This window comes from Anguilla anguilla, chromosome 13 (genome assembly GCF_013347855.1).
Source record: "Anguilla anguilla isolate fAngAng1 chromosome 13, fAngAng1.pri, whole genome shotgun sequence".
NCBI lineage: Eukaryota > Metazoa > Chordata > Actinopteri > Anguilliformes > Anguillidae > Anguilla > Anguilla anguilla.
The window spans coordinates 16,914,751-16,940,481 of record NC_049213.1 but is presented as its reverse complement, the minus strand read 5'-3'; the positions used below and the strand labels follow the sequence as shown (position 1 = coordinate 16,940,481).

Genomic DNA, 25,731 nt, shown 5'->3' with positions numbered 1-25,731 from the left:
GAACGGACTGTCGGTCCATCCGCTCCGTGAACTGCGGCGGTTGCCCCACATGAAAGGTTGCCACGGTTACCGCTGGTCTCTGTTTCTGAGCTATTTATCATTGTTACATACATCACTGTCTGACTGCTGTATTAATGAATATTCTCTCCATCAGTAATTCGGTTAAACCTGTCTCTCCGCACCAATTCATTTCAGCGATGCGGCGGGGACTGGAGGAAGCATTTATATGTGGAAGACGCCAGAGAATGTGACTGCTGAAGGGTGGGAAAAGCGATTTTCCTTGTCAGACACGGGGAAAACGCTCCACGCGTCTGCATTTGCTTAAGTCAGATAAACCCGTCGCTCCGTTTTATTTATTTATTTATTTTTTGCAAGACGCCTCGCGTAAGATTGCAGCTGCAGTTATAGGTTCATGTTTTCATATCAGTTGTCCTTAAGATCCAGATCCCAACAGCAACTGTCAGGCTGATGTGTATGTTAATTTATTTATTTATAAAAAATGTTATTAAATCTTTACTTTTTTTGGGGTGGGCGGCTTTTCTCATCTGTTAATTATACGACCGGCACAAGTTTGTACATCACCTTTCCCCCGTTACGAATGTGAAACATTCTAGAGTTATGGACATGGGCAGACACGTTACTTGAAACAATTTAGGAAACATTAGTTAGCATTGCTTTGGAATACAGTTTCTTTAATTTGTGTGAGGTAAAATAGCCAATAGTGTTTCTTGTAACGTGGCGTCATTCTGATATCAGTACTTTTAATGTAAGATTTTGCCTGTCTGAATTAATGACTTACGGACAGTGCTTTGTATGTGTGAGTAACATGGCATTTTCGTACCCTGAAAACGTGTTTCATCAGATGCATCTTTTCACCTCTGAGAACAGGAAAGGGTTATAGCGTAGCAATCAGGATGCCTGGCAGAATCGGCCGTATTTCATCAAAGACGCGCGGGATTGCGGGTAATGGAGAAGGAGAGCGAGAGGCTCGCTCGCGCGTGCGTTTCACATTCATCTGCGTGTGCTTTCCCCCCGGTGCGGCAGCGCCGGCGAGCGGTGTAACAACAGCAGGTAAATTACTCTGAGCAGCGGAGCACTCAAGGATTACTCTCCTGTAAGATTAGCACGCGCGCGTGTGACTAATTCACAGCCGAAAGCGGCTCCGCGAGCGCGGAAACCCCCCCGGTGTTTGTGCGCATCTGGGCGAGAGATTATTCCGGAGTTAGAAAACAACGCGCTCAAAGGCTCTCACAATTCCTCAATTTATTGTCGCGCGGGATCAAACGGCACCCGCCATCCCTCTCAATCAGAGCGCGCTGCTAATTGAAGCGCGTGGGCTGCCTCCCAGCCCTGCTCTCTTGAAAAAGGGCCCGCAGTTCTTTTGATTTGTGCCGACGAATGAGGAAACCCAGTTCAAAAATGTCGGAGTGCAGTCTTATCTTATGACGGAATTGTACATTCTAAAGATCATGCCATAATTAAACTTATTTTTATAAGTGTCGCTGTCTACTGTCTAGCCTATTTTTCACCCATAGTCTATTCGTATTTCTTCTTTCTTAGAAATTCAAATCTGTTTTTTTGAACCATTAAAACAATTTCTGTTCATCAGATCAGAGGATCTTTCTGCTTTTAATGTATGGCACAAAAGAAGGAGACCATTCTAGGGTGAATTGGTCAGTGAGGGGTTGGAGAGTGGCGTCACAAAGTATTGTTTGATATCTAAAGAATTAAAGTGGCACAAATACAGATTTTGTTCCAGCGCTCATAAGCCCAGAATGACAGAGACCACTTTGAAGCAATTCAGAGTTACTTGGGGTGGAAAGTGAAGTCACAGCTCATAAATAATGTTTATCATCTCAAAAACGTACAAAATTTTTTTTTGCCACAAATGATCGACAGTATTTTGATTCATGTTCTAATTAGTCTACATGGGGTGCCTGCTTCAGAGGTGGCATAGCTTACGCTAAGTCAATCACAAAGGGCTCGGCCAAGTCCACCGTTAATCTGTGATCAGATTAGTTTACTCCATTTTCTTGACGTTTTGACATTGAAGAAGTGAACTGCGTGCATGGGAAGGTTTTTGGTTGGTTGAGGCGGTTTCCGTGTGATCTAACCCCGCCCCCCCCCCCCCTTCTTGTGTCTCCACAGGCCCCGGACCATCTCCCCCATCTGCACTGGCCTTCAGGCTCAGGTCCTGGACTGTTACCGCAGCAACCAGAAAGAGACGCTCCACTGCTCCAACCTGGCCAAAGAGTACATGCAGTGCATTAACGCCGCCAAGAAGGTGAGCCCCTCCACCACCAGCGTGAGCACGTGTTCCACCCCTGACACCGGCCTCCATTTTCAGATTCCTCGCTTCCCTGTTATCGTTGCCAGAGAACTTGGTTACCTTCAAGACTCTTTAAAGCAGTGGTTCCCAAACCTTTTGAAACTCACAGCTTTGTGAAAGAGGTGTTTTCTGTGAGCAGCCGCAATACAGCACGACGTGTTGAAATAAATGTAAATGTTTTTTTTTTTTTTTTGACATGTCAAAACATTTGTGTGTACAGTGTGACTGCTGTTGTGATTGCAGCCAGCGGCGTGTTTAGCTGTTATAAGTGTGCGCTTTGCTGCGCGAGCCTGGCTGCGCTGTGCGGTGTGAAACGGCGCAGCTGGAGACCTCGCGCGTTTCGGGGGCGCGCCGCGGGTGTGTGCGCGCTCCCGAGGCCGCCGCAGGGCCGCGCGTCAACGCGCTCGCGGGAGGATTCCAAGCCGTAGCGGGAATCTGACGTGTTCTGCCCCGCGCTGTGCGCCGAGTGATTTCATTTTAAAAAGTAAATAAAACGAAATCACAAACGAATAATATAAATTTAGCGAAGCGTCACCTCACGATTTTGCCAGTGCATCCCGATCCGTGGTCCGTTGGTTGGCGTGAGCGCTGCGCGTACGGAAGCGGCGGCGCGGCTGAAGTGGAGGAGATGATTCTTAATGTTAAGTGCTGCGAGAGAGCACTATAGATGAGTGGGTGCGAGTTCTCCAATCTGCTGCCCTGCAACTTACCTCATGCGGGGAAAATGAGCGCACGCTGAGTCAAAGCAGACTTTAATCCACTTTAGAGTACGAGCGCAGGAAAACGGGCCGGGTAAACCTCCAAATTTAGTCGCAAGTCAAAGCGTTGGACGGGAATTAACAGGCCGATAAACGTCTGGATGAGCTGCTGCTGCTTGTCGCGGGCTCGGTGCCGGAGCTTTTGAAGTCACCGACGGCATAATGCGTTCCAGGCCTGTTTAAACAGCGCGACTGGAGATGTGGCCATTTGCATAGAAACATCGTGAGCGGTACACAACATTCTGAGATCTGTTTCTGTGGCGGAAAATTGCCGTCTCCTTGTTTATCAGGGCGGTTTTTCTGCAAAGTGCTTTTCTCCCCCTCATCCCCCCTGTCCATCAAAGCCAATGATAACTCTAACCCTAACCCTCACGCCCCGGCAGCACGTCCCCGCGTCATTACGGCTCGTTACGATAAAGAGAAACAGGCGTGTAATTCCGGGAGCGATAAAAGGGCGCAAACGAACGAGCTTTATTTGATAAATGGAAATTGCGTCGCGCCGGGGAGAGGGAGACGAGGTGAAGGCTCATTCCATTTTGTTTTTGGGCTTTTTTCCCTCCTTTTTTTCGCTCTTTTTTTCTGAAATGATATGAAAAGGCTCGCCCGAGCGTCCCGGAGATAGGAGGCTTATTAAAAAGCCGCGCGAATGAAGACCGCTCCTTCTGTTTTGCTCGTCCGTGCTGAAGTGCGGGGTTTATTTAATCCCTTTCATACTGGCTGGAGAGGAGGGAAGCGGAGGCTCTTATTAAAAAACGGGGGTAGGGTGGGGGGGGGGGGGGGTTCTGTGGGTTTGACGCACCTCCTGTCCCGTGAAGGTGCTGTTCCGACCCGTACGGGCCGAGCGATAACGAGAACCAGCGTCCCGCTTCCTGCGCTTTATGAGGAGGCCGCGCAGTCAGTGCTACCGTACGAGGACGCTGGTGTACGAGGGCGCTGGTGTGAGGACGCTGGTGTACGAGGGCGCTGGTGTACGAGGACGCTGGTGTACGAAGGCGCTGGTGTGAGGGCGCTGGTGTACGAGGGTGCTGGTGTAGGAGGGCGCTGGTGTACGAGGGTGCTGGTGTGAGGACGCTGGTGTACGAGGGTGCTGGTGTACGAGGACGCTGGTGTGAGGACGCTGGTGTACGAGGGCGCTGGTGTGAGGACGCTGGTGTACGAGGACGCTGGTGTACGAGGGCGCTGGTGTACGAGAGTGCTGGTGTACGAGGACGCTGGTGTAGGAGGACGCTGGTGTACGAGGACGCTGGTGTACGAGGGCGCTGGTGCACGAGAGCGCTGGTGCACGAGGGCGCTGGTGCACGAGGGCGCTGGTGTACGAGGGCACTGATGTACGAGGACGCTGGTGTGAGGAACTTCACAGAAAATTCTGACGACTGAAACCGTCCCTCCCGGGCCAATGGGGGGTCGTGGAGCTGCCAGCATCGGCCTGTCGGGTTTCGATACCAGACCTTGGGGTGCATCCGTACACCCAAACTTTCGTGACAGGATATTGTGACAAATGCTTTAGGCCGGGGCTGCCCAACCCTGTTCCTGGAGATCTTCCGTCCTGTAGGTTTTCACTCCAAGCTTAACAAAGCCCACCTCACTCAACAGCTAGAGATCTTGTTCAGCTGCCAGTTAGTAGAATCAGGTGTGCCAAATTAGGGTTGAAATGAAAAGCTACAGGATCTCCCGGAACATGGCTGGGCAGCCCTGCTTTAGACATTTAGCAGATGCCTTTATACAGAACGACATGGACAGCTTACTTATTTCATTTAAACTGGATCTGAAAGAATTCAGTTTAAGAACCTTCCTCATGACAATTAAGAGGCAGTGCCCAACCTGGGGACTTGAACCACCGATGGGTGAGAATTCTTATTATTATTCCCGCTGACCGCTTCCATCACTACATCAGCATTACAATTTTACACTTAATTAAACCTGTGTTGTTTTTTCAGCCTTCGCTTTGGTTCTCTTGTGCGTAGGCAGAACATTCGTGTTGAAATGATCAAAGGTTTTTTGCTAGATGTGGTCTTGTTATCACAAAAGAAAGAAGTGTTCTCGTCATAATATATTTATCCCAATTAAAGTTTTTTTTTTTAAAGGATGAATGCGTTCTTTTTAACACCACTTTTAGAAGATCATAGGATTCATCCCGATAGGAGTGCCATCCCTCTAAAATGGAGTTTTGCTGACTCACTACACTGAACATTTTGGAGGCAGCGAATGTTTACACTGTGGGTAGTGAGAATAACGGCAGTTGGTGATGAATAATTAACCATGCCGCATATTAATAAAAGAGTGTGAATTTTTGTCAATACAGAAACACTTCTCGCAAGTATTTCTTGCAAGTTATCACTGCAGTCTTTTCAGTAAAATTGTATTATGCCATTGTGTAATGTCCACTACAGCTATATATACCTACCTATGTTCAAGACTTAATGTGAGTTTCCCTGTGCATATGAGTAATAATAATAATGATAATGATAATAATAATAATAATAATAGTGAAAGCTCAGCGAGTTTCCCTTGTATGAAATGAGCTGTATGAGGTGCTGTTGGCAGTCAGGCTCTGCGAGGCCTGTGTTTTATTGGCTCTTGTAGTTCTGAGTTATGTGGAGTGACGATGTGCCAAGGCCACCTCGCTGCGTGTGCGCGACAGAGCAGAAGAGAAGGCAGGCTGATGTAACCGCGTAAGACGTTGCCCCCCCCCCCCGATGTTGACACATCTGCCCCACGTCTCCGTGGGAACAGCGAGGAGCGTGGTGCCCTCTCTCGCTTCCCGCCGCCGCAGTGGCCGTCCAGCAGGTTTTTCTTTCTCGGTTAAGGGAAGCTGCTCCCTGACTCCCCCAGGCCCACGCCCACGGATCCCTCGCTCCCTCTCCGTCGCCCCTCTCCACGCTCCCTCCATCCGCCTCTCCCTCCTCCGCGATTAAGCCCTCCGCTACCAATCCGTCAGGACACACTTTGTCAAATTACCGAGTGCATTAACTTCGATCCGCTCCGCTGCCCATCGCTAAAGAAAGCCGCTCCGGTCCGCGGCTAACAAGCCTGGCAGCAGACACCCCTCCAACCCCCCAACCCCACTCGGATTAATGGAGTCACCGGAGGAACAGCCGGCGTTCGGCTGCTCCTGGACCCCCCCACCCCCACCCACCCCCGAAACGTGGCTTCACTGAACTACAGCTCCATTTGGAATGAAGGAACACCGCTCGCTCCTCATCCCTTTCTTTAAAAATAAATAAATAAATAAATAAATAATGGAATTTCACTTGAATACTTTTTAAAAAATGACCAATAGTTGCACTTTAATCCCCCATTTTGTTATACCTTTACTGTACCTGTACCCTTCTTGAAATTTGTTTTCTACAAAGTTATGTTTATAAATGCACTTTGAGGGGAATTTGTAAATCCTCAATACTTTCTGTATAACCGAACACTTTCCCCAGATTTTTTTTTTCACACAGTCGTAGCTGGCTCATTGCCTTCCTAGATAAAAATGCTACATATCTTCGTAGCTGGATGAGCTCAGGGGAAGAGTAAGAACAAGAATGGGCAAGGAAAAAGGAAAAATAGTAGGAAAACGACAGGGAAGAAGGTGCAAGGGTGGTAGAGGGGGCAGACCATATGAAAGACAGTGGGCAGAGGGAAGTGGAGGGAGAGGGAGGGAGAGGGAGCTACCATCACTGAGGGATAATGAAGAATTATTGCATTATGCTTTAAAGGAACAGTTCTCCAAAAAATGAAGTGAAGCCATAATTCCACTTACCCAGAGTGCTATCTGTCCATTCAGATAGGCTCACTGAGATTTGACACAGTTAATACAGTATACACAGCACCGCGTCGGTGCCACTGAGCCATTCGTGTTTGGTGTTCGGCGCAGATGGCAGAATACGACGTGGTTGCCAGTTGCGTAGCTGCACTGCAGAGGATTTTCTTGCTCGCTTGTCTGGTTGCTTGCGGTGAGTGGGCGTGACGGGGAGGGATGGGCTTGTGTTGAACTGGTTCGCGTTTTTAACTGTCTTTAAAAAAACCCGTAAGGAAAAATATGATTTTAACACACGGTTCCCCGGAGCAGCTGTGGACCTCTGCTATGACACTGTGCAGTGAGGCGTAACAACTGCTGCTTCAGAAGGCTCTTCTCCGCCCCGCAGTGCCCTTATCTTAGTTCCTTCTGTTTTGCCAGACGTGAAATAAAAGAATACAAAACGGTTACTTAAACTGCAAAGAAACATCGCCGATCCCAGGTCAGAGGAAGCAGGCTGAATCATAAAAGTTAGGTAAAATGATCTATTTCTTGCATACTTTAACACGAGGCTATTTACTACATGGTTGTTTATAACCTGTTCCTAACAAAACACCTGGACATTCAGAGATGAGTAAATCCCCGCTTGTGTGATTGCCCACTAATTTAGTCCTCTAGTGTGTAATCAAGGAGTGTGATCAGAGTCAGTGCTGTAGTGTGTCAGTAGTGAGTCAGTGCTGTAGTGTGTCAGTAGTGAGTCAGTGCTGTAGTGTAGTGTGTGAGTAGTGAGTCAGTGCTGTAGTGTGTCTGTAGTGAGTCAGTGCTGTAGTGTGTGCGTATGGAGTCAGTGCTGTAGTGTGTCAGTAGTGAGTCAGTGCTGTAGTGTAGTGTGTGAGTAGTGAGTCAGTGCGGTAGTGTGTGAGTAATGAGTCAGTGCTGTAGTGTGTGAGTATGGAGTCAGTGCTTTAGTGTGTGAGTAGTGAGTCAGTGCTGTAGTGTAGCGTGTGAGTAGGGAGTCAGTGCTGTAGTGTGTGAGTAGTTAGTCAGTGCTGTAGTGTAGTGTGTGAGTAGGGAGTCAGTGCTGTAGTGTGTGAATAGTGAGTCAGTGCTGTAGTGTAGTGTGTGAGTAGGGAGTCGGTGCTGTAGTGTGTGAGTAGTGAGTTAGTGCTCCAGTGTATGAGTAGTGAGTCAGTGCTGTAGTGTAGTGTGTGAGTAGGGAGTCAATGCTGTAGTGTGTGAGTAGGGAGTCAGTGCTGTAGTGTGTGAGTAGTGAGTCAATGCTGTAGTGTAGTGTGTGAGTAGGGAGTCAATGCTGTAGTGTGTGTAGGGAGTCAGTGCTGCAGTGTGTGAGTATGGAGTCAGTGCTGTAGTGTGTCAGTAGTGAGTCAGTGCTGTAGTGTGTCAGTAGTGAGTCAGTGCTGTAGTGTGTGAGTAGGGAGTCAGTGCTGTAGTGTGTCAGTAGTGAGTCAGTTGAACGCTTGAACACACAGCCTAAAACAGAGTAAGCCTGAGTCTGAGAAGGTGCAACAGCAGTGATGAATATCAGGAATTTCCTTTTTCTATTGAGTTTTGTGATATACTTCAAACTTTTTCTGTTTGTCTGAGGCCCATCTGTAAACAACCCCCCCCCCCCTTTCCTTTCAAGAGCGAATCGATCCCTCAGCAGTGTGTGCTGTGCCAAGCCAGATTGAACCAGAGACGCTTATCTTTCAGTAACAAAGGGAACCCGACCCCGAATCTCACTCTTACTTAAAGGTACCCTTCTTGTAAAAATGTTTCCAACCGTACACTTTTAAAGAAATCTTTTCCTGAATTTAGTAGAAGTGGAGGTCTGTATAGAGTGTCCAGGGTTGAGTCATTTTTGGAAGGGTGGGGGTTTGGGGGGGTTGTACGTACTGAAATGGTGCTGATCATTAATCCTTTTGAGGTTTTTCCTTTGTCCGGGCTGCTGACATTTCTGCTGCTATTCAGGGTTCTTTGTGCAGCGGGCCCGGCGGGGGGGTGGGGGGGTGGAGGGGTATGGGGGGGGGCGCGGCGCTCCGGGCGTTCCTCGTCGCGTCTTTATGTCATTTTATGTCTTTATGCGGCCGCCAGCGGTCATTGTCATGTATATGAGGAGCTCTCTCTCTCTCTCTCTCTCTCTCTCTCTCTGTTCAGGGGTTAGGGTGGGGGCGGGGGGGGGGGGGGTCGTTTGCGCTCGCTCCCGCTCCCTCGCCCAGCGCCCGATGCCGGCTTGTCGCTCGCTCCCACCCGTTGCCCTTTCGCCGCCGGACGGGCGGTGCAGACGGCTGTCGCCGAGCCCTTCTTTCTTAAATACCATCTTCCTCCCGGTCGGGGCCAGGTGGTGACCTCCCGCGGGTTTGGCGGCGCCAGCTGCCGCCGTGAGCCAGAAGGGCGGGGGGGTGGAGGGGGCGCTGCCCGCCGGTCGAAGCGAACCCGCGCCTTTTGGAATGTCCCACGGACGCTGGCATCTGCCGTTGCTGTGACACCGCGTGGGCCCACAGCCCCCTGGGAAAATCACACCCTCACAACGTGTTGCTGCTAAGCCGTCTGTCCCCCGCAACAGGCAGCCTCACAGAACCCCTGGCTCCGCACCGCACGCCGAGAGCCGCTAGCTGAAAGTGCAGCCTCACTAAGCTGCTCGGGCTTAGTGAGGCTGTCACTAAGTTCCTGTGTAGTTTTACACAGTCACTGGCCTTTTATGACTAACCTGTAGCTGCTGGTTACAATGCAGTAGTTAACCGACTTTTACATTGCTACCTGTTTATTTGTGTGTGTCAGTTGTTTGTATATTACAAATGCTGAGCTTCGTACTGTATAAGTGTGTTTGCGTAGTGTACAGTTGGCGCTGTGAGCCAGTCCAGATGGTGTAAAGATTAGTGTGGATGTGCAGCGTTCCTGCTAAAAACCGTTACTGGTGAATCAGCGGTGTGGGTTTGCTGAGGTTATGCAGAAGGCGCACGGCAACGACACGGCCAAAAACGTTTTCATCCCACCGGTTACGTTTTACATATCGGTTACCGCCCCCCACGCCGGACGAAGGGCTTTAATTCGCCCCCCGCCCGCCGAGGCCCAGGCTCGGCCGTTTTTGGGAGCGGGACGGTGGCTTTTTATGCATCGCCTTGATTGCATGCAGATTTGGGCGCGTTACTGCCTGTAAGAGCACAATGCCAGAGCGGCTGGACAGACCGCCGCGGCGTGCTTTCACGCGTCCCTGAGCAGGCGTTTGCGTACGCGTCAGGTTTAGCACCGCGTTAAGGCTTTACGCCTGTGGCCCCCGACTGCTGTGGCGCAGCCTCTGCAGCGAATGGGCTTCACGTTCTGCATGTGAATGAATAGAATTAATGTCTTTATTACTAAATTTCTGCTCCTGAAAATGTGTTTTAGGAAGAAAAAAAAAAACAAAACCTTTTGCGGGCGAAAGATAAAGGCTGTGAGTGTGTGGGAAGCTCTTGGAGTGGTGTCGAATTCACTGTGAAAGCGCATCACCCAACAGATACCGCCATCCAGCTGACAGTGTTCTGAAACTTGCGCTGGTGACGGAGTGTTTGTGTTCAGCAGCAGTGGGTAATTAACCATGGTAACCCATGCAGACTTTCAGACAGTTCAGCTGCTTTTGTTTTGCCTGTTGCGTTTTTCTCCTGTGTGTAATTGACGGTGGCTTGTGTGCTTAAGGAAAATTAAAAGGATTTTTAAACCTGCTCTTTTCGTCGCTTCACTCTGTCCCGGTTGGGTTGGGGAGGGGGGGGGTCACTATTTGTGCGTCGAAGCCTTGGAAGATTATCTCTTCCCCAGAGAGGCATGCTGGGTAGTTCTGGGCCGGGCAGAGGATGACTCCGTTCGTCTTCCAGAACCCTTTCGGGCTCTTCGTCCGTTCCTGTCCTCTAATGCGTTTAGCCTTGCCTGCGGCAACAGGGACCAGGAAAATAAACCCAATAAAAACGCTGCTACGTTTATCGAGTGAGAGAGGAAGAGTTGTAAGAAAAGAAAAGTGAACAGAAAAACGGACGGCGGGGACAAACACTGAAGGCATCCTTCCAGAGGAGTTGGTGTCAGTTCTGCGAGTGGGGATCGTTCTGTTAAGATGGCGCTACAGCGTGCGGCGTCAGGTCCCAGCCACGCCATTGGCCGACAGGCTCGGAGCTTGGCTCGGGGACGTTTCGGCCAGCGGGTTCGCCGCTATCTGGGGCAAGGGGCGACTCCCCTGGTCAGTCAGGCGGCGCGGCCTGCCTGTGCCCACTGCGCGGCTGCAGGACTGCGGGGTGAAGTACCCACACAGGGGAGAGCGTGCTGCAGCGGCAAGGCCACTGCGACTGCAACCGCCCGAATCCGGTCTAGACCGGCCCAAAATCAGGCTTTGAAAAATCCTACTTCGAAAAAAAAATCAAATCAAATTTTTATCGATGTCGAGCGTATTACAGAGAACATGTCACAATGTGCTACACAGCGATACTCTGGCCTAACCCCCCCCCCCCCTCCCCACTTAGACTGGGAGGAGCCAGACTCAAGGGGAGGGGCCCAGTCTCCTCTGGCAGCCTCAGTGAGTGGGTTCAGAAGGACACCCCCTTTTTCAGTCCGTCTAATCGGCTAGTGATGGTGGTCCAGGGGTGGGGTTCTGGGCTGGAGAGCACCCCAGACAGGTAGTCTGCAGGCTCAGACGTGGCTCTGTAGTGTAGTGGGGGGGGGGTCCAGCAGTGGGAGAGAAAGAAGAATAAATAGGCAGTTCGTAAAGTGCAAATGGGGATACAGTGGAGATGGCCCTACTGAAAGTTTCCTATGGTAGAATAGCTGCCAGCAAAAGAGAGAATCTACTCAAGCATGAGAGAGGCCTACCCACCTCTCCAGAGCCTGGCTGAGAAACTGGGGTCGCAGCTGCTGATGGGTGACAGGAAGTAAAGTTTATTGGCCCATAATGCACTGAGCCTGCACGCTTCTCCAGCTCCAGCTGATAATTGGCTTCACTTTAAGGGTGCATTTTTAATCTAGTCTTAAATATCGAGACTGTGTCCAATTCCCTCGCATGTTTTGGAAGGTTATTCCATAGGCGAGGAAGCTTTATAAGACAATGCTCTGCCACCTGTTAGGTTCTTAGAAATTCTGGGGTAATATGCACTTGGGTAATGTGTTGATTCTTATTTATTCTAGTCAAAATGTGAGCAGCTGCATTCCGAGCAAGCTGGAGGTTCTTTAATGAATAATAACTGGAGCAGCCAGATAACAGGGTATTGCAGTAATCTGGCCTTGACATGACTGTCTGCACCAATTACTCTGCAACCTCTAAATAAGAAATGCCTGATTTTTGCAATATTCCAGAAATGAAAAATGTTTTAGGCATCAAAGGTAAGACCAGGTCAATATTAACACCAAGGTCTTTCAAAGCCATATTTGGTACAACTTAGCAATTGTTATTTGAAGACATGTCAAAAGAAATATACCGTCAACCATGATGTTGTAGGTTCAAGTCCTGGATGGTGCACAGCCTTCCTTCACATATATTATACTGAGTACTATTGCTTCAGTAGAGATTCATGTATGAATGAGTGATAATAGTGAGTCTATGTTGTTCACCCATCTCGGCCAATGAATGACCTGTTTGAGGTGGAGTCTGTCAGGTGAATACAGATGAGCGTTTGGCTAAAAGTGGGGGATCTTGCCAGCCACGGCAATGTTCTTCATTTTAACACAGGGGGGCTCTGGCTCTGCACAGTGTGACGCTTCTATCACCTGGCGCTGCCTGGCCGTGCTCCCAGCGGAGTGCGTTCCTCTTCCGTTCCGCGGAAAACATGCAGATAACGAGCGAGATGTGTGAGTGGGGGGACCGCGTGTCCTATCGCTCCCCGAATTCCCACCAGGGTCCAGTCTCAGTCCCCTAGCCTGCCGTAATGGGCTCCCCGTGTCAAGGATGCCGTTTGCTCCGGCCTCTCAACCCCGAGAAATGAAGCGTTAAAATCCCAACGAGGATTCTAATGTATTCTCCTCTCATGCTTGCGTCTCAGACTAGCCGTGAAGGACACGTTCTGGAATGGAATCTCTTTCGCTTTCTGCGGCTCTCTGAAGGAACCCCCCCCCCCCCCCACCCTCCCTTTCCTTACTTTGGTGGAGGACACGGGCCCCTCTAAGCCGGATATTCCCTTTGATTGTTTCATCATGCGCTTTATTTGAATGCGTCTGAAATGCGTGTGAGTGATATGGAGATGAGGATCCTGGCCCAGCCGCTATCGCGGCGCTAAATGTTTTGCGAGCGACACCGCCGTTAGTTACGGCTCCGGGTTCGAACGCTGCGCCTTGAGCGTACGTCTTCAAACGCGCGGCGCGGCTCTCAGAAAGGGCCCTCAAAAGTGAAATATCAAGGCATTTAGGGACCCGCTGGCCCTTTCTGTGGACAGGGGGCTGACGTACTGCAGCGGACACACCGGCCGACCGTAGGGGAACGGCCTGTGTGATCCAGCGCTGAAGTTCGCTACCACTCGTGTAATTTGCGGGGAAGCGGGAGTCAGCACTCCGTTGATGGCTTAGCCTTACCGTCGTCTCTCGCTGCAGTTTCAAGCGTTCCTAACCCAATCTGCCGGTGTTTTATTGGCTCGGTGGCCCGGTGGTTTCGGGACAGTTTTACGCTCCCCGTGTCTTTCGGAGCGGGCGTCCCGCTGACGAATCGCGCGCCGCGTCCGCGGCTTCCGGCGCTAGCGGTAATTAAGCGATAAAAAGTCCCGCAGCGGCAGCGTCTCTCTTCCCCCACAACGTCCCGCCATCAAACGCGCGCGTTCCTGTACGTGGGAGGAGCGCGTCTGCAGCTGGTGCGTCTGGAACCTTGTTGATGATTTTCACTGATCTGAGGTTTCTGAATGAGGTTTCGCTCTTACGCGCGGACTCTAGCCTCGCTGTGTTTTTATTGCGCGGCTGCAGCGAGCGAGCGGTCGGAGGAGCGGGTTTGCCGGGTTTGTCGTCGGGGGGAGGGGCCGGCGCGTTCCCGGGCGTTTGGTGTTGCCGTGGAGCCGGTCTCTCGGCTGCACGTCTGACAGCACATCCAATTACAGATTTTAACTGGACATCTCATTTGGGCTGCGGCCAGCACCCATACACGGCTCTCCTTGCCTCCTGAGCCGTCTCCCGCTCTCCCCCTATCTCTCTCTCTCTCTATCTCTCCCACTCTATCTCTCTCCCTCTATCCCTCGCTCCTCACAAAAGCCTCCCCCTCTCCTCCGCCCGTGCAATATTCGGCCCCCGAGTGGCATGGAGCTGTGCAATTTCGGCTTTGTGGGCCCGGAGCGCCTGTCAGGGAAGGCCCACAAAGGCCTGTGACGACCCACAGACTGCCGCACCTCTTTTACAAGCCCCCCCACCTCCCAGCCCCCCGTAAACCACGCCTTCGCAAGCTACAGAGATAGCAAAGGAGCCCAGCCCACTGGACAGTGTGCAGAGCAAGCTGTAAATGGGCCTGGGCTTATCGCCTGTTTTCACTCTGTGTTCCTGAGAGAGCTTCAGATGCACGGACGAGCGCTACGTACGCAGGTCTTTACGCCGGCGACCGTGCAGCTGGGAGGAAGCGCAGGCCGTTAGCTCGGGGGTCGCCCCACCGGGCGTTTTGGGGTTCTTTCCAGAAGCGGCCTATACCACGAGGACGTGCGCGGTATCGCTGGAGCTGGAGTGGGGGGGGGGGGCGGGACCCGATATCGCAGCAGTGTTGCGATTGCTCTTTACAAGACAGTTCCAGCGTTAATACAAAAAACGAAACGTCTCAAATGCTGTTTGCCGGGGTCGACCGCCGGGTACCGCTCACCGAGAATATTTAAAAGTCCTCCTCCTCCGGAGCGCTCTCTCCTCCCGCTAACCGCCAGACGGCCGGAGAGGGGAGAGGGGAGAGGGGAGAGGGGAGATGGGGAGAGGGGAGAGGGGAGAGGGTAACCGCACGGCTGGAGGAGACCCTGCTTTTGGAGCTCGAGTGGAGCGGGGGCCATCCGTCAGCGGCAAGGAGCGGCAGTTAGGCGATGCGGAGAGAGAGAGAGAGAGAGAGAGAGAGAGAGAGAGCGTTCCGCCAGGGAGCCTCCCACCGCACCCGCGCCAGCGCCAGCGCCATCGCCGCCGGTATCAGGCGGCCCGGCAGCGGAGCCGGCGGCCTGTGAAACACAATTGCCTGCCAGTCATCAGATAAGACGCATTTCCAATTCAGCCCGGCCCGGGCCAGGGAGCAGGCTGGAGCACATCCTGATCGGAGCCATTCCCACGATCCTCTGGGTCTCGAATCCTCCGCCCCTCCTCCCCCGACCCCGCTCGCGCTGAACAGACTGCAGCTACGGCTTCGGGGCACCTGGGGCTCCTATCTCCAGCCCCCATTACCCCACCGCTCTCGCTTTCCCTTCATCCAATCGCAGTTCGAAATTACGCTTCCGCGACGAAAATACGCGGAGAAGCGCTTTGTGAGCGTGGACAAGTGAGCGGGAGCGTATCCCGGATGGGCGGCCCGCGCAAGGCTAACTGGCAAATGCTTGGCTGGCCCGTCCAAAAGTCTCCGTGCTTCGCATTTCCAGAGGACATTACCATGTGTTATTTTCTCTGCAGATCCACAGTGACAGACCCAGCTCACACACACTTTCTTTTTTTTTTCCCCCCCTCCATGCTGCTGATTTACTTGGCTGGATATACACCAAAGCGATTCAGGCTGTGTCCCTAGCTCATGGCTACAATAGCGGTGTCCCACCTGGGATTTGAACCGGCAGCCCCTGCATCACTAAAGCAGGTTCCTCGGCGGTTATGCCGCGCTGCCACCACAGCCCCGGCCGGATTGTTCCAGCTGTCAGGGTGCCGCGGCTTTAAGCGACGCGCCGGTGGGCAGCAGGGGAAATGGAACGGCCGGGCTCAGAACCGGCGAAGCTCCAGCCTCACCCGTCATCTTAACGCCCAGCCCTCCGAACGGGAAGTAACCCGGCTGCTCCGGACCGGTCAGCCTCTGTGAGGGGAACCACTCGCTTTTTAACGAGCTGAAACGGACTGTGACCAATTTTCAAGCAGGTGTGCAAGCTCAACCAATCGATGATGACGACGAGGTTTCGACACCTCGAGATGAAACGAAAAGAAAATTGCCGGCGTTTTGGAAATCGGGCGCTTCGGAGCTGGTCGGCGTCGTCCCCCGCGAGCCGATGGCTTGATGAGTCGTGTACACAGCGCTCGGTTCTGTGAGGCGCTGTCCTTGGTGCTGAAATGGCCTGACCGGGACAGAGGAGGCTCCTGCAGTCTGGCGCTCTGTTCTCTGGGGCTGCATTTAAGCCCAGCCGATCTGGACTCGCGCACGTCTCTGTTCCGCAGAGGCGCTGGAGCCATCGCTTCCTCTCTCGCTCTCCTCTCTTAACAGTTTCCATTCAGATTTTTTCTGTTGTGGAATCGGAAAAACTCGCCAGGTTTTTTCTCGTTCAGTCTTTTATTATTGCACAGATATATAATGGCCGTCATTATGAATTTCTGACATAGCTGGCGATAGATATGAAATGTGCATTAGCCAGCACTCACCGCGCGATACGCGACTTTCACAAACAAAACCTCCATTTTGAAAGGGGAATGGTAGTCTGCCCATCAATAGGTTATTTTCCATCACTTCAAAAGCAATTCATGCTTTCAAATAATTTCAAATAAAGCCTTTTTAGAATAGCATGAAAATGAGTACGCCATTACTGAAACGGAGAATGAGGCGCTGCTGTTTCTCTGGCGGTACTGAGATGTGCACGTGCTCAGTACTGTACTCTGTAAAGAGGTTGAACCTGTAAAAGACCAGTTGCTGTGTTAAGGGTGCGAAACGGGCAGATCCATCGACCTATGTGTCGCGTGCGTGCGTGCGTGCGTGCGTCAGCCTATCCGCAGCTAGCACGGTCCCTCCCAGTCCTCCCACCTGCGGAGGACTGAGGCTCATGAACAGGGGGGTACAGCCGGCTAACGATGCTACAGTACGCAGAGGAGGCCAGGCTTCGAGCTTAGTGTGCTGGACTGCACTACACAACAGCGGCGGCCATCTTGAGAGTACACTGGCATCGGACTTTTTTTACTTGTAAGTCATTGTTTTTATTGCTGTTTTCTCAGTAACCAGTCATCTCAGTGCCGCAGGCAGTAACAAACAGGCCGCGTGTACACACACCAGGTAATTGTTTGTCCTTTATTTTCATACAGGCTGGGTGCAGAGATTTTAAGGGTGTTGTCACGGTCGGGTGAATAAGAGACTGGGGGCTTCTCTGGCGACGTCTCCGGCTTTGACCTGAAACGGCGAGGAGGCTGGAGAAGCTTCTCTGCCCGCGCGAGCTTTCACGCATCGCTAAACAGCGACATCTGCATTTCCATCAGGCCCAGGGTCGCATTAAACTTTTATGCGCGCACTTCGCGGAGCGCAGCACGGCCTCCTGGGTCCGGGGTGGCCTGTCCTTACCGTGTCCCTGGGTTGACGGGGTGGGGGGACGCATATGCCGGTTTGACCCTGAGGTTAGCGACTCTCTCCGGGTCCTTCAGGGTGTTTCAGCACCATTTAAACGCCTCTTTCCTGTCTGAGCTCAGTCACAGGGGCCTTACAGCAGTGTTCACTGGAAACTTCCAGAAAAACATGCGCTCCTGTGTTTTTGTGCACAGGTGTGTTTGTATTGGCGTTTGCGTGTGTTCTTGAGCGTCCTTGACTTTGCGCGTTCCGCAAATGAAGCGAAACCTGACCAAATATATAAATTCAGTGGAACTAAAACGTATACGCCGCTCCTGCGCGTTCGCTCCTCTCCTGTCTGCGGAGCCGAATCCAGGTCAGCGCCATGGCAACGCGGTGGCGTAGCTGTAGCAGTTGTCTCGGCGGCTTACAGGCGGGGTGTGGGAGCAGTCAGACATGGCCGTTACGGAGGGAGGTGGGCTCAGCACGCGCTGTAACTCCTCCGGCAGTGCAGGGGCAGGCTGCGGAGCCCCAGGCCGGGCTCCTCGGCGGGCGCGAGAGTCAGGCTGATGTGACTCAGGCCACTGCATCCCTCTCCTCGAACCGCCACGGTCTGCAGATGGCATTATTCCGGCCTTGGCGAGCTAGCCGTGCGGATTAACGACCCGTCTGTGATTTCAGCGACTAACGGCCGCCGCCTCACCGCGCGTATCGCGACCGAAGCGTGCGTGAACCCGCCGACGCCCGTCATTAACGTATCGTTCGCCGCGGGGCGTCGGCCGGGGGGTACACGTCTCCGGCTCGGCTCGGCTCGGCTCGGCTCGGCTCGGGTCCTGGCCCGGTGACGATATCCTCGTCCTGCGGCGCACGGTGATGGAGCGTTTCCCCCGCACGCGCAAGAGAGGGGCAGCCACGCCCCCTCCTAATCCGTCATCATCTCTGCACCGTCACCGTGACTGTTGGCCGGGTCACCTCTACGTGAAAGATTATCTTAATGGGTTTTTTTTTTTTTTAACTCAACTGCTTCGTGGAAAAATGAAACATTTAATGCACGCAGGGGCAAGAGCCGCTCAGAAATATCCAGTAAAATAGACCACAGCAGCTTTTTTTTTTTGTTTGCTTTAAGCTGTTACTCTTTTTGTAGGACAGCCAGACAGATCTTGGAGCGCTGTGTTGTATTGGAAACAGACAAAACAGTGTGTTTGCTGTATCTTGCATTCAATAAAAAAACTTTAAAAAAAATAAAATTACAGACAGCTCTATGGGTTTGCTAGTCCAAGCTCGAAACCATGCATTCTTCTCCCAGAAAAGAAAAATTGAGCGAGCGAGTCTTGGTTCACAGATATTTATTTTTCCGTGTGTTTGTCGGTGGCTTTACGGAGTGAGGAGGAGGAGCGAAGCAGGATCATTCACACTGCGGTAACCACCGTGTCCAGCGGATCCGGTTCGGGGCCATGATTCATTAACCGCTGTTACCGTGGCAATCTGGTTCTGGGCCGTGCCACATTAACCGTTATTACCGTGGCAATCTGGATGTGGCCAACGCAACATTAATCGCTGTTACCGTAGCAATCTGGATCCGGGCTGTGCAGCGCTGCCCACCGTGACCGGAGAAATCCCGTTCTGGGCCGTGCCACATTGACCGCTGTTACCATAGCGATCTGGTTCTGGCCCGTGCCACATTGACCGCCGTTATCACTGCAATCAGGTTCTGACCCATGCTACCTTTACCGCCGTTACCATAGCGATCCGGCTCTGGCCCGTGCCAGCCCAGCTGATTGGGGATGGACGGCACGCCGCCGCCGGCGTAGGCGCGGCGATGAACTGGACGTTGTGGAGCAGCAGGCTGGAGCGGGGCGGAGGTTCCGTGGCGGGCGGGGCTTAATGGAGTGTGTCCGGCGCCCGTTCCTGCGATCCATACTTCATGTCCCGCTTAAGTAGCTGTCCGCTTCGCCCCCAAAGAGTTTGCACTTTCCTGTCTGCTCGGGTTACAGCCATCTCTCATCACCATAATATACACCGCGCCGCTCGCTCCTAATACGCCATTGATCCGCCGCGCGCGCGCGGGGTGGGGGGGGGGGGTAATTGTGTTTAACAGCCGGGCCTCTCGCCCGTGTCCAGCCAGTAAACGGCCTCTGTCAGCTGCCTGCTGATGCCCCCCCCCCATACACGAGCCGCCACTGCTGTCTCCGCTGTTCTCCTTTATTCTGTCTGCGCAGACCTTTCATGCCCCACGCTCTCCCCTCTGTCTGCGCAGACCCCTCTGCCACTGTGCATGCTGCTGTTTGTCTGCTTTCAATGCGTGTCACTCCTTCCCTCCTGAGGTGCAGCCTGGAAGATGGTACTGTGTTATTACAAGCAGAGCAGGAGATTCACATTTACTGCACCAATCACAGTCACTTTCACTGTTTCTTTTTTACATACCTACAGTGTTCAGCCAATAGACAGTGTGTATGCTGTGATACCGACAAAGAGGTTCTGTGTGCTTGTGGCTGTAGGTTAATTTCCTCTGGACAGCCTCAGCAGTGCTCTGTACCTGTGAACAGGTCCTGGTCAGGTGCAGTGGCTGCTGGGGAACACAGTGGCGTAACCGCAGTGCCAGCCTGTTGCTACAGGAGTGCTTTCTGCCCAATCACGAGTTAATCCCTGCTCAAGATACCGGTCCGGGCCATCACTGTTACACAAGTGAAACGGAGAGGAACGCTTACTGTCTCTGGAGTTCCCAGACTCTCGTCCGTAGAGCGTGGTCTTAGGGTCCTCATTGTAGGTCAGCCTCCCCCATTCTGTGTCACCCCTGCAAATGATTTGTCTGAGACGGGCTACTGAAGACCCCGACTCTCGAAAATCCTGATACCAGCCTCCCGACCCCGCCTCAGATCCCCCCTTTAATGCAGCTGCCTGTTATTCCCTCGCTCTGAGGAATCCTGCCGTGTGCGCCAGCTTGTGGATCAGTTACCATGGTAGCTTTTCACGAGGTGAGAATATCGGTATATTCCCCCAAGGTCCGCGTTCCATTACTGTCCTGATTGTTTAATTATTTACCTGAATGTGTTTCTGAAATGGCACTGAGCGGCCAGCGAGGACCGTGCTTGTTTTGGCAGGCCGAGGTTTCGTCGGTGTGTGTGAGAGAGCGGCTTTAGCTGCTTGTGTGGCGAGTAGGTGAAGATGCCTGTCATGGTTTCGGTTGTCTGTCACTGTGAGTGTGTTTCTATGTGTTTTCATTTGGCTGTCTGGGTACAGTATATGTGGGTTTCTGTGTGCGAATATGCGTGATTGTTTGTGTGTGTATGTGTGGGTGTGTGCGTGCGTGTACGTGTTCGTGTGATTGTGTGTGTGTGACTGTGTGTGTGTGTGTGATTTTGTATGTGTGGCTGTGTGTGTGTGTGTGTGTGTGTGTGCACGTGTTTGTGTGTGTACATGTGCGTGTGATTGTGTATGTGTGGCTGTGTGTGTGTGTGTGATTTTGTATGTGTGTGTGTGTGTGTGTGTGTGTGTGTGTGTGTACGTGTTCGTGTGATTGTGTGTATGTGACTGTGTGTGTGTGTGTGTGTGCACGTGTTTGTGTGTGTACATGTGCGTGTGATTGTGTATGTGTGGCTGTGTGTGTGATTTTGTATGTGCGTGTGTGTGTGTGTGTGTGTGTGTGTGTGTGTGATTTGGTATGTGTGTGTATGTGTGTGTGTGTGTGTGTGCGCCTGACTGACAGTGTACACTTGCCCAGCACAGCTAATGAACACGTATCTGTGTGTAGGAGATCTGTCAGCTCAGCTCTCAGCTCTGGGTGAAGGCAGAGCTCTTTGACGTTTGTTGCTGGCCTTGATTAAATATTCATATTCATCTTTGGAGATAGAAGCTGCACAGCCTGTATCAGAGCCCGTGTTCCTTTATTGAACACAACACAGCTTGTATCAGAGCCTGTGTTCTTTTACTTAGCACAGCCTGTGTCAGAGCCTGTGTTCCTTCATTTAGCACAACCTGTGTCAGAGCCTGTGTTCCTTTACTTAGCACAGCCTGTGTCAGAGCCAGTGTTCCTTTACTTAGCACAGCCTGTATCAGAGCCTGTGTTCCTTTACTTAGCACAGCCTGTATCAGAGCCTGTGTTCCTTTACTTAGCACAGCCTGTGTCAGAGCCAGTGTTCCTTTACTTAGCACAGCCTGTATCAGAGCCTGTGTTCCTTTACCTAGCACAGCCTGCATCAGAGTCTGTGTTCCTTTACTTAACACGACACAGCCTGTATCAGAGCCTGTGTTCCTTTACCTAGCGCAGCCTGTATCAGAGCCTGTGTTCCTTTACCTAGCGCAGCCTGTATCAGAGCCTGTGTTCCTTAGCACAGCCTGTATCAGAGCCTGTGTTCCTTTACCTAGCGCAGCCTGTATCAGAGCCTGTGTTCCTTAGCACAGCCTGTGTCAGAGCCTGTGTTCCTGAGCACAGCCTGTATGGCGGGCGCTGTCGGCAGGTGGAGCAGCTGACCCGGGGGAGCAGGGCGTGTCCTTCACGCCGCCGGCGGAGAGGAGGCCGTCGTTAGCGCAGACGTGAGGAGACGCATCGATTTCCCTCCTCCTCCTCCTCCTCCTCCTCCTCCGTCTTCCCCTCAGAAAGACCAGCTGGGGCACCCGAGTGTGACGGGGCGTCAGAGTCCATCAGAGCGAAGCCTAGCAGTCCCACTGTGTGTGTGTGTGTGTGTGTGTGAGTGTGTGCATGTGTGAGTGTGCATGTGTGAGTGTGCGTGTGCGTGTGTGTGTGTGTGTGTGTGTGTGTGAGTGTGAGTGTGAGTGTGAGTGTGAGTGTAAGTGTGCGTGTGCGTGTGCGAGTGCGAGTGTGTGCGTTTGCGTGTGAGTGTGTGTGTGAGAGTGTGTGAGTGTGTGTGTGTGAATGTGTGTGCAGGGATTCACTTGTGCGCTGTTGGGTTATGCTTTCCTCTAATGGGCAGGCTCTTTCAGTGCATCACATGTATTTTTCTTTGCTAAAATGGGCAATATATCGCGATGATAATTATCAAATGCAATAACGGTTGTTAACTGCTGCCGTGTGATGTATTGCCTTTCTTTCATCTTTTTCATTTCAGTTATACCTGATGTGGTAGTAAACAGCCACACTTCAGAGACTGCTGGAAATCCTCCTGGATAGAACATCAACCCCAGCTATCTATTGGGTGACCATAAGACAGCCAATCAGTAGCAAGGCCTTGCAGCTCCATGTGATTGACAAAAACACATGACATGATCACATGGAAGCCGTGCGACCTTGGAGCCGATTGGCTGTCTTATCAACATCCAATAGATAACCTCTGTAGTTTGGTTGTTTGATAACCGCTTCAGGTATAATTAAAGAGAAACAGATGAAAGGTAATGCACCGCGTGGTGGGTACGACCGCTACTGCGCGCGATGATTACCGTGACGACATATCGCCCATCCCTACCGCAGAGCCAGCGGCCAGAGCGCATCGCCGGACCCCCGCACCCGCCACCGCACGGCACGACCCCCCCCCCCCCCCGCCCCCCGACCAGACCCCGCTGGCCCCGCCCCCTTCTGGGACGTGCGGGTAATTAATAACCCTGACCTTCCGAGGGGGCGGATTAGCACGCGCCGCGGCCGAAAGGTCACACCGCCGCGCGCGGGAAGCTCTCCGGCTGACCTTTAGCTGCGCCGCAGCCCTGATGGGGAGCGCTGGTGGAGAGCTGGACTCCCTCTCTCCCTCCCTCCCTCCGCCCGCCTGTCCTCCTCCATCCCTCCATCCCACTAACCGCTGTAAAGTACAACTCTGCCAACAATGAGCCAATCACCGACCCGGACGCAGGCACACATCTTACTCTGAATCCGTTCTCCTGACCAGGGTGTGCGGAGTGTCAGCCAGAGCCTCTTAAATGGGGCAGAATGGAGGGTGGAGTAATCAGAGAGAAACAGAGGAAGCGGGACAGGCAGGCGGCTGAACGCTGGTGGGTAAAAGCATGAGGAATCGTGGCGGCGGTGGCGTGTATTGCGGAGACTGGGCGAGTTCTTTTTTTTGGATTTCTACTGAAAGGATTCGTGTTCGGGCAGGAAGCGCGGCGCGGTCTGCAGGGGGGCCGACTCCCGAGCCATACGCGTGACCTCCCCAGCACGGGAGGGGGTCCGGTCCCACACCTCTGCACCCTCCAAGCTGTGACCCCTCCTCTGTCTCTTCTCCAAAAAAAATACTAAAGGAGGGCGGTCTGTCCGCTGTCCTTTTTAAAAATAGAATTCATGTTTGCCTCAGGTTGAAACCCAGGACCCTTTGGCTTCGGGCTCTGGCTTTAAGTGCTCCCTTAAGAGTGCTTTTCTCCTCGGCCTCCTTTAATGGCCTCTCCGAGCCGTCTCCTCACAGGTGCGGCATATAAACGGGCAGTTTATACACCTGATTATGCGCTAGTTATGCGGTGTGGTATACCTGCCGTATAATACAGGAGCTCTGTTTCTGCTCTGTTATAAAAAGCAGCCTGGCTGCGCTCTGCTGTGTGAGGCTCTGAAACGCGCAGCTGAGGCCGCCTTGCCCCCGACCGCCCGCCCCCCCCAGCGGCGACGGGGCGACCCGCACACCGCCAGCGTGCGGCCCGTGGGGGAGTTAATGCCGCCGTCACGCTCCGCTGAACCGGCGGGCAGCAGAGTCCGCCATTAACCGCACGGCCCAGACACCGCAGTCACGGCAACGCTGGCTCTGCTGGCTCTGCCCACGGGTCTGCTCTCTCTCTCTCTCCTCACTCTCGCTCTCTCTCTCTCTCTCTCTCTCCCTCTCTCTCTCTCTTGCTCTCTCCCTTACTCACACTCATGGTGAATGACGTTCACACCATGTATGTGTAGAGCGCTGTTATCGGCTGGTCATTCTCTGTTAGTTTCAGTGGTGGGTGGGGGGGGGGGGGGGGGGGGGGTGCAATAAGAAGGAAGAGAAAAGAAAAGAAAAAATGAAAAGAACTGGCAGTGACTGTGTGCAGAGTATGTGTTCCCAGGCACATAAACGCCACCTCACAGACATTCATACACACACACGCACGCACACACACATACAAAGGCAAACATTCACGTACTGTACATGCGAAGGCACACACATTAAAACACATATTTACACAGGAACATGGCTCTTTGTATGCCTGTGTACATACACTCACTCGCGCGCACGTGTAGCGGGTGTAGCTCTGCTGGTTCGCTAGTCAAGCACAGTAAAGCTGCGGTAACCGTGACAACACTCTCTGGCTACGCAACCCTCAAATTCTGAAATAATGACGTTGCCCTTGGCTAGGGGCGATTTGCCTTTAGCTGCCTGCTAATGTGTTTGCCTGAGGAATCTTTGGATGAGTGAGAGCCCCGGGTTCAAATCCCACCTCTGATTCAGGAAAATCTCTAACTCGATACACTGGTGCCCACTGGCCCGGATCAGATTCGCAAAAAAAAGTGGTTGCTGGGGAGTTTCGAATGGAGGGGGAATCAAAGTGGGGTGTGTGTAGCAGGTGTAGCTTGGCTAGTTCACCAGTGAAGCTCAGCAAAGGTGCAGTAAAGCGAAGGTCTCGTAGCAGGTTACTGTGACAACACTCACTGGTGACGCAACCCTGAAGTTCAAAAATAGCGACGTTGCCCTTGGCTAGGGGCGATTTCACCTTTAGCTGACTGGTAACGCGTTTGCCTATGGAATCTTTGGACTGGGTTCAAGTCCCAGCTCGGTCTCAAGCAAATCTGTAACTCCTTTGACTTTTAATTCAAATTATGTGCTTTGTCTTTGAATCTCACAATGCTACCAACAGCTGTGTAAATATTATGCTCAATAAACAACACAAATGTCAGACGATTGGCTCAAAGACACAGGAGTAATTATCATTTTGTGGTTCACGTCTGGGTCATCGCCTGTTTTGCTCTAATGAAAAAGACCTTGGAAATCTGAGTTTATAGAACAAAGTGTATTTTTTTGCTACGTTTTGACTTTTTCTGCATAAGAAATGCAGAATCCTCTCGACCACTGGTTTTTACGTAAGTTATGCATGTGACTTCCACAGTTGGTCTAAATCCTATATGGATTTTACATGGTAATTTAGTTTTTTTTTTTTTTTTTTGCAGTAATTTATGTTCTATTTTGAGTTTTCTCTTAAACCTTCTTAACACAATTTGAAAATATCTGGGTTACTATGAGGCATGTTTGTATCCTTCCATTTAGTCATTCTAACTCTGGAACTGTTCTGCTTCCTGGCAGTTTGGCCTTTTGCCAGTTTATGGCTGTTTTACATTTGATTGATAGCACAGGTTGCAGTCAGCGTGTGTACTAAAACATAAAGACCATGCACTTTGTTTTATGTTATTTAATCTCAGTTGTCTTGACACTCACACACACACACATACACAAGCGTGGACCCAGAGATATACACACATACACACACGCACACACAGACACACGCATGCACACGCACACACACTCACACTCATGCACACATAAGCGCACACACAGACAGACACACACTCATGCACACACACACACTCAGACGCATGCACACACAGACACACACTCACACACACGCACGCACACACAGACAC

At 52.1% G+C, this 25,731-nt stretch overlaps 1 protein-coding gene across 2 annotated transcripts in view; it reads left to right on the top strand.

Moving 5' to 3' along the window:
* The window catches only part of LOC118211530 (MICOS complex subunit mic25a-like), a 77,758-nt gene that overhangs the window by 49,239 nt on the left and 2,788 nt on the right, over positions 1-25,731 (top strand). For both annotated transcript variants that reach the window (XM_035388812.1, XM_035388813.1), the window contains one exon: positions 2,149-2,284. In XM_035388812.1, coding sequence (XP_035244703.1) covers positions 2,149-2,284 — 136 coding nt within the window. The remainder of the gene's footprint in view (positions 1-2,148; positions 2,285-25,731) is intronic.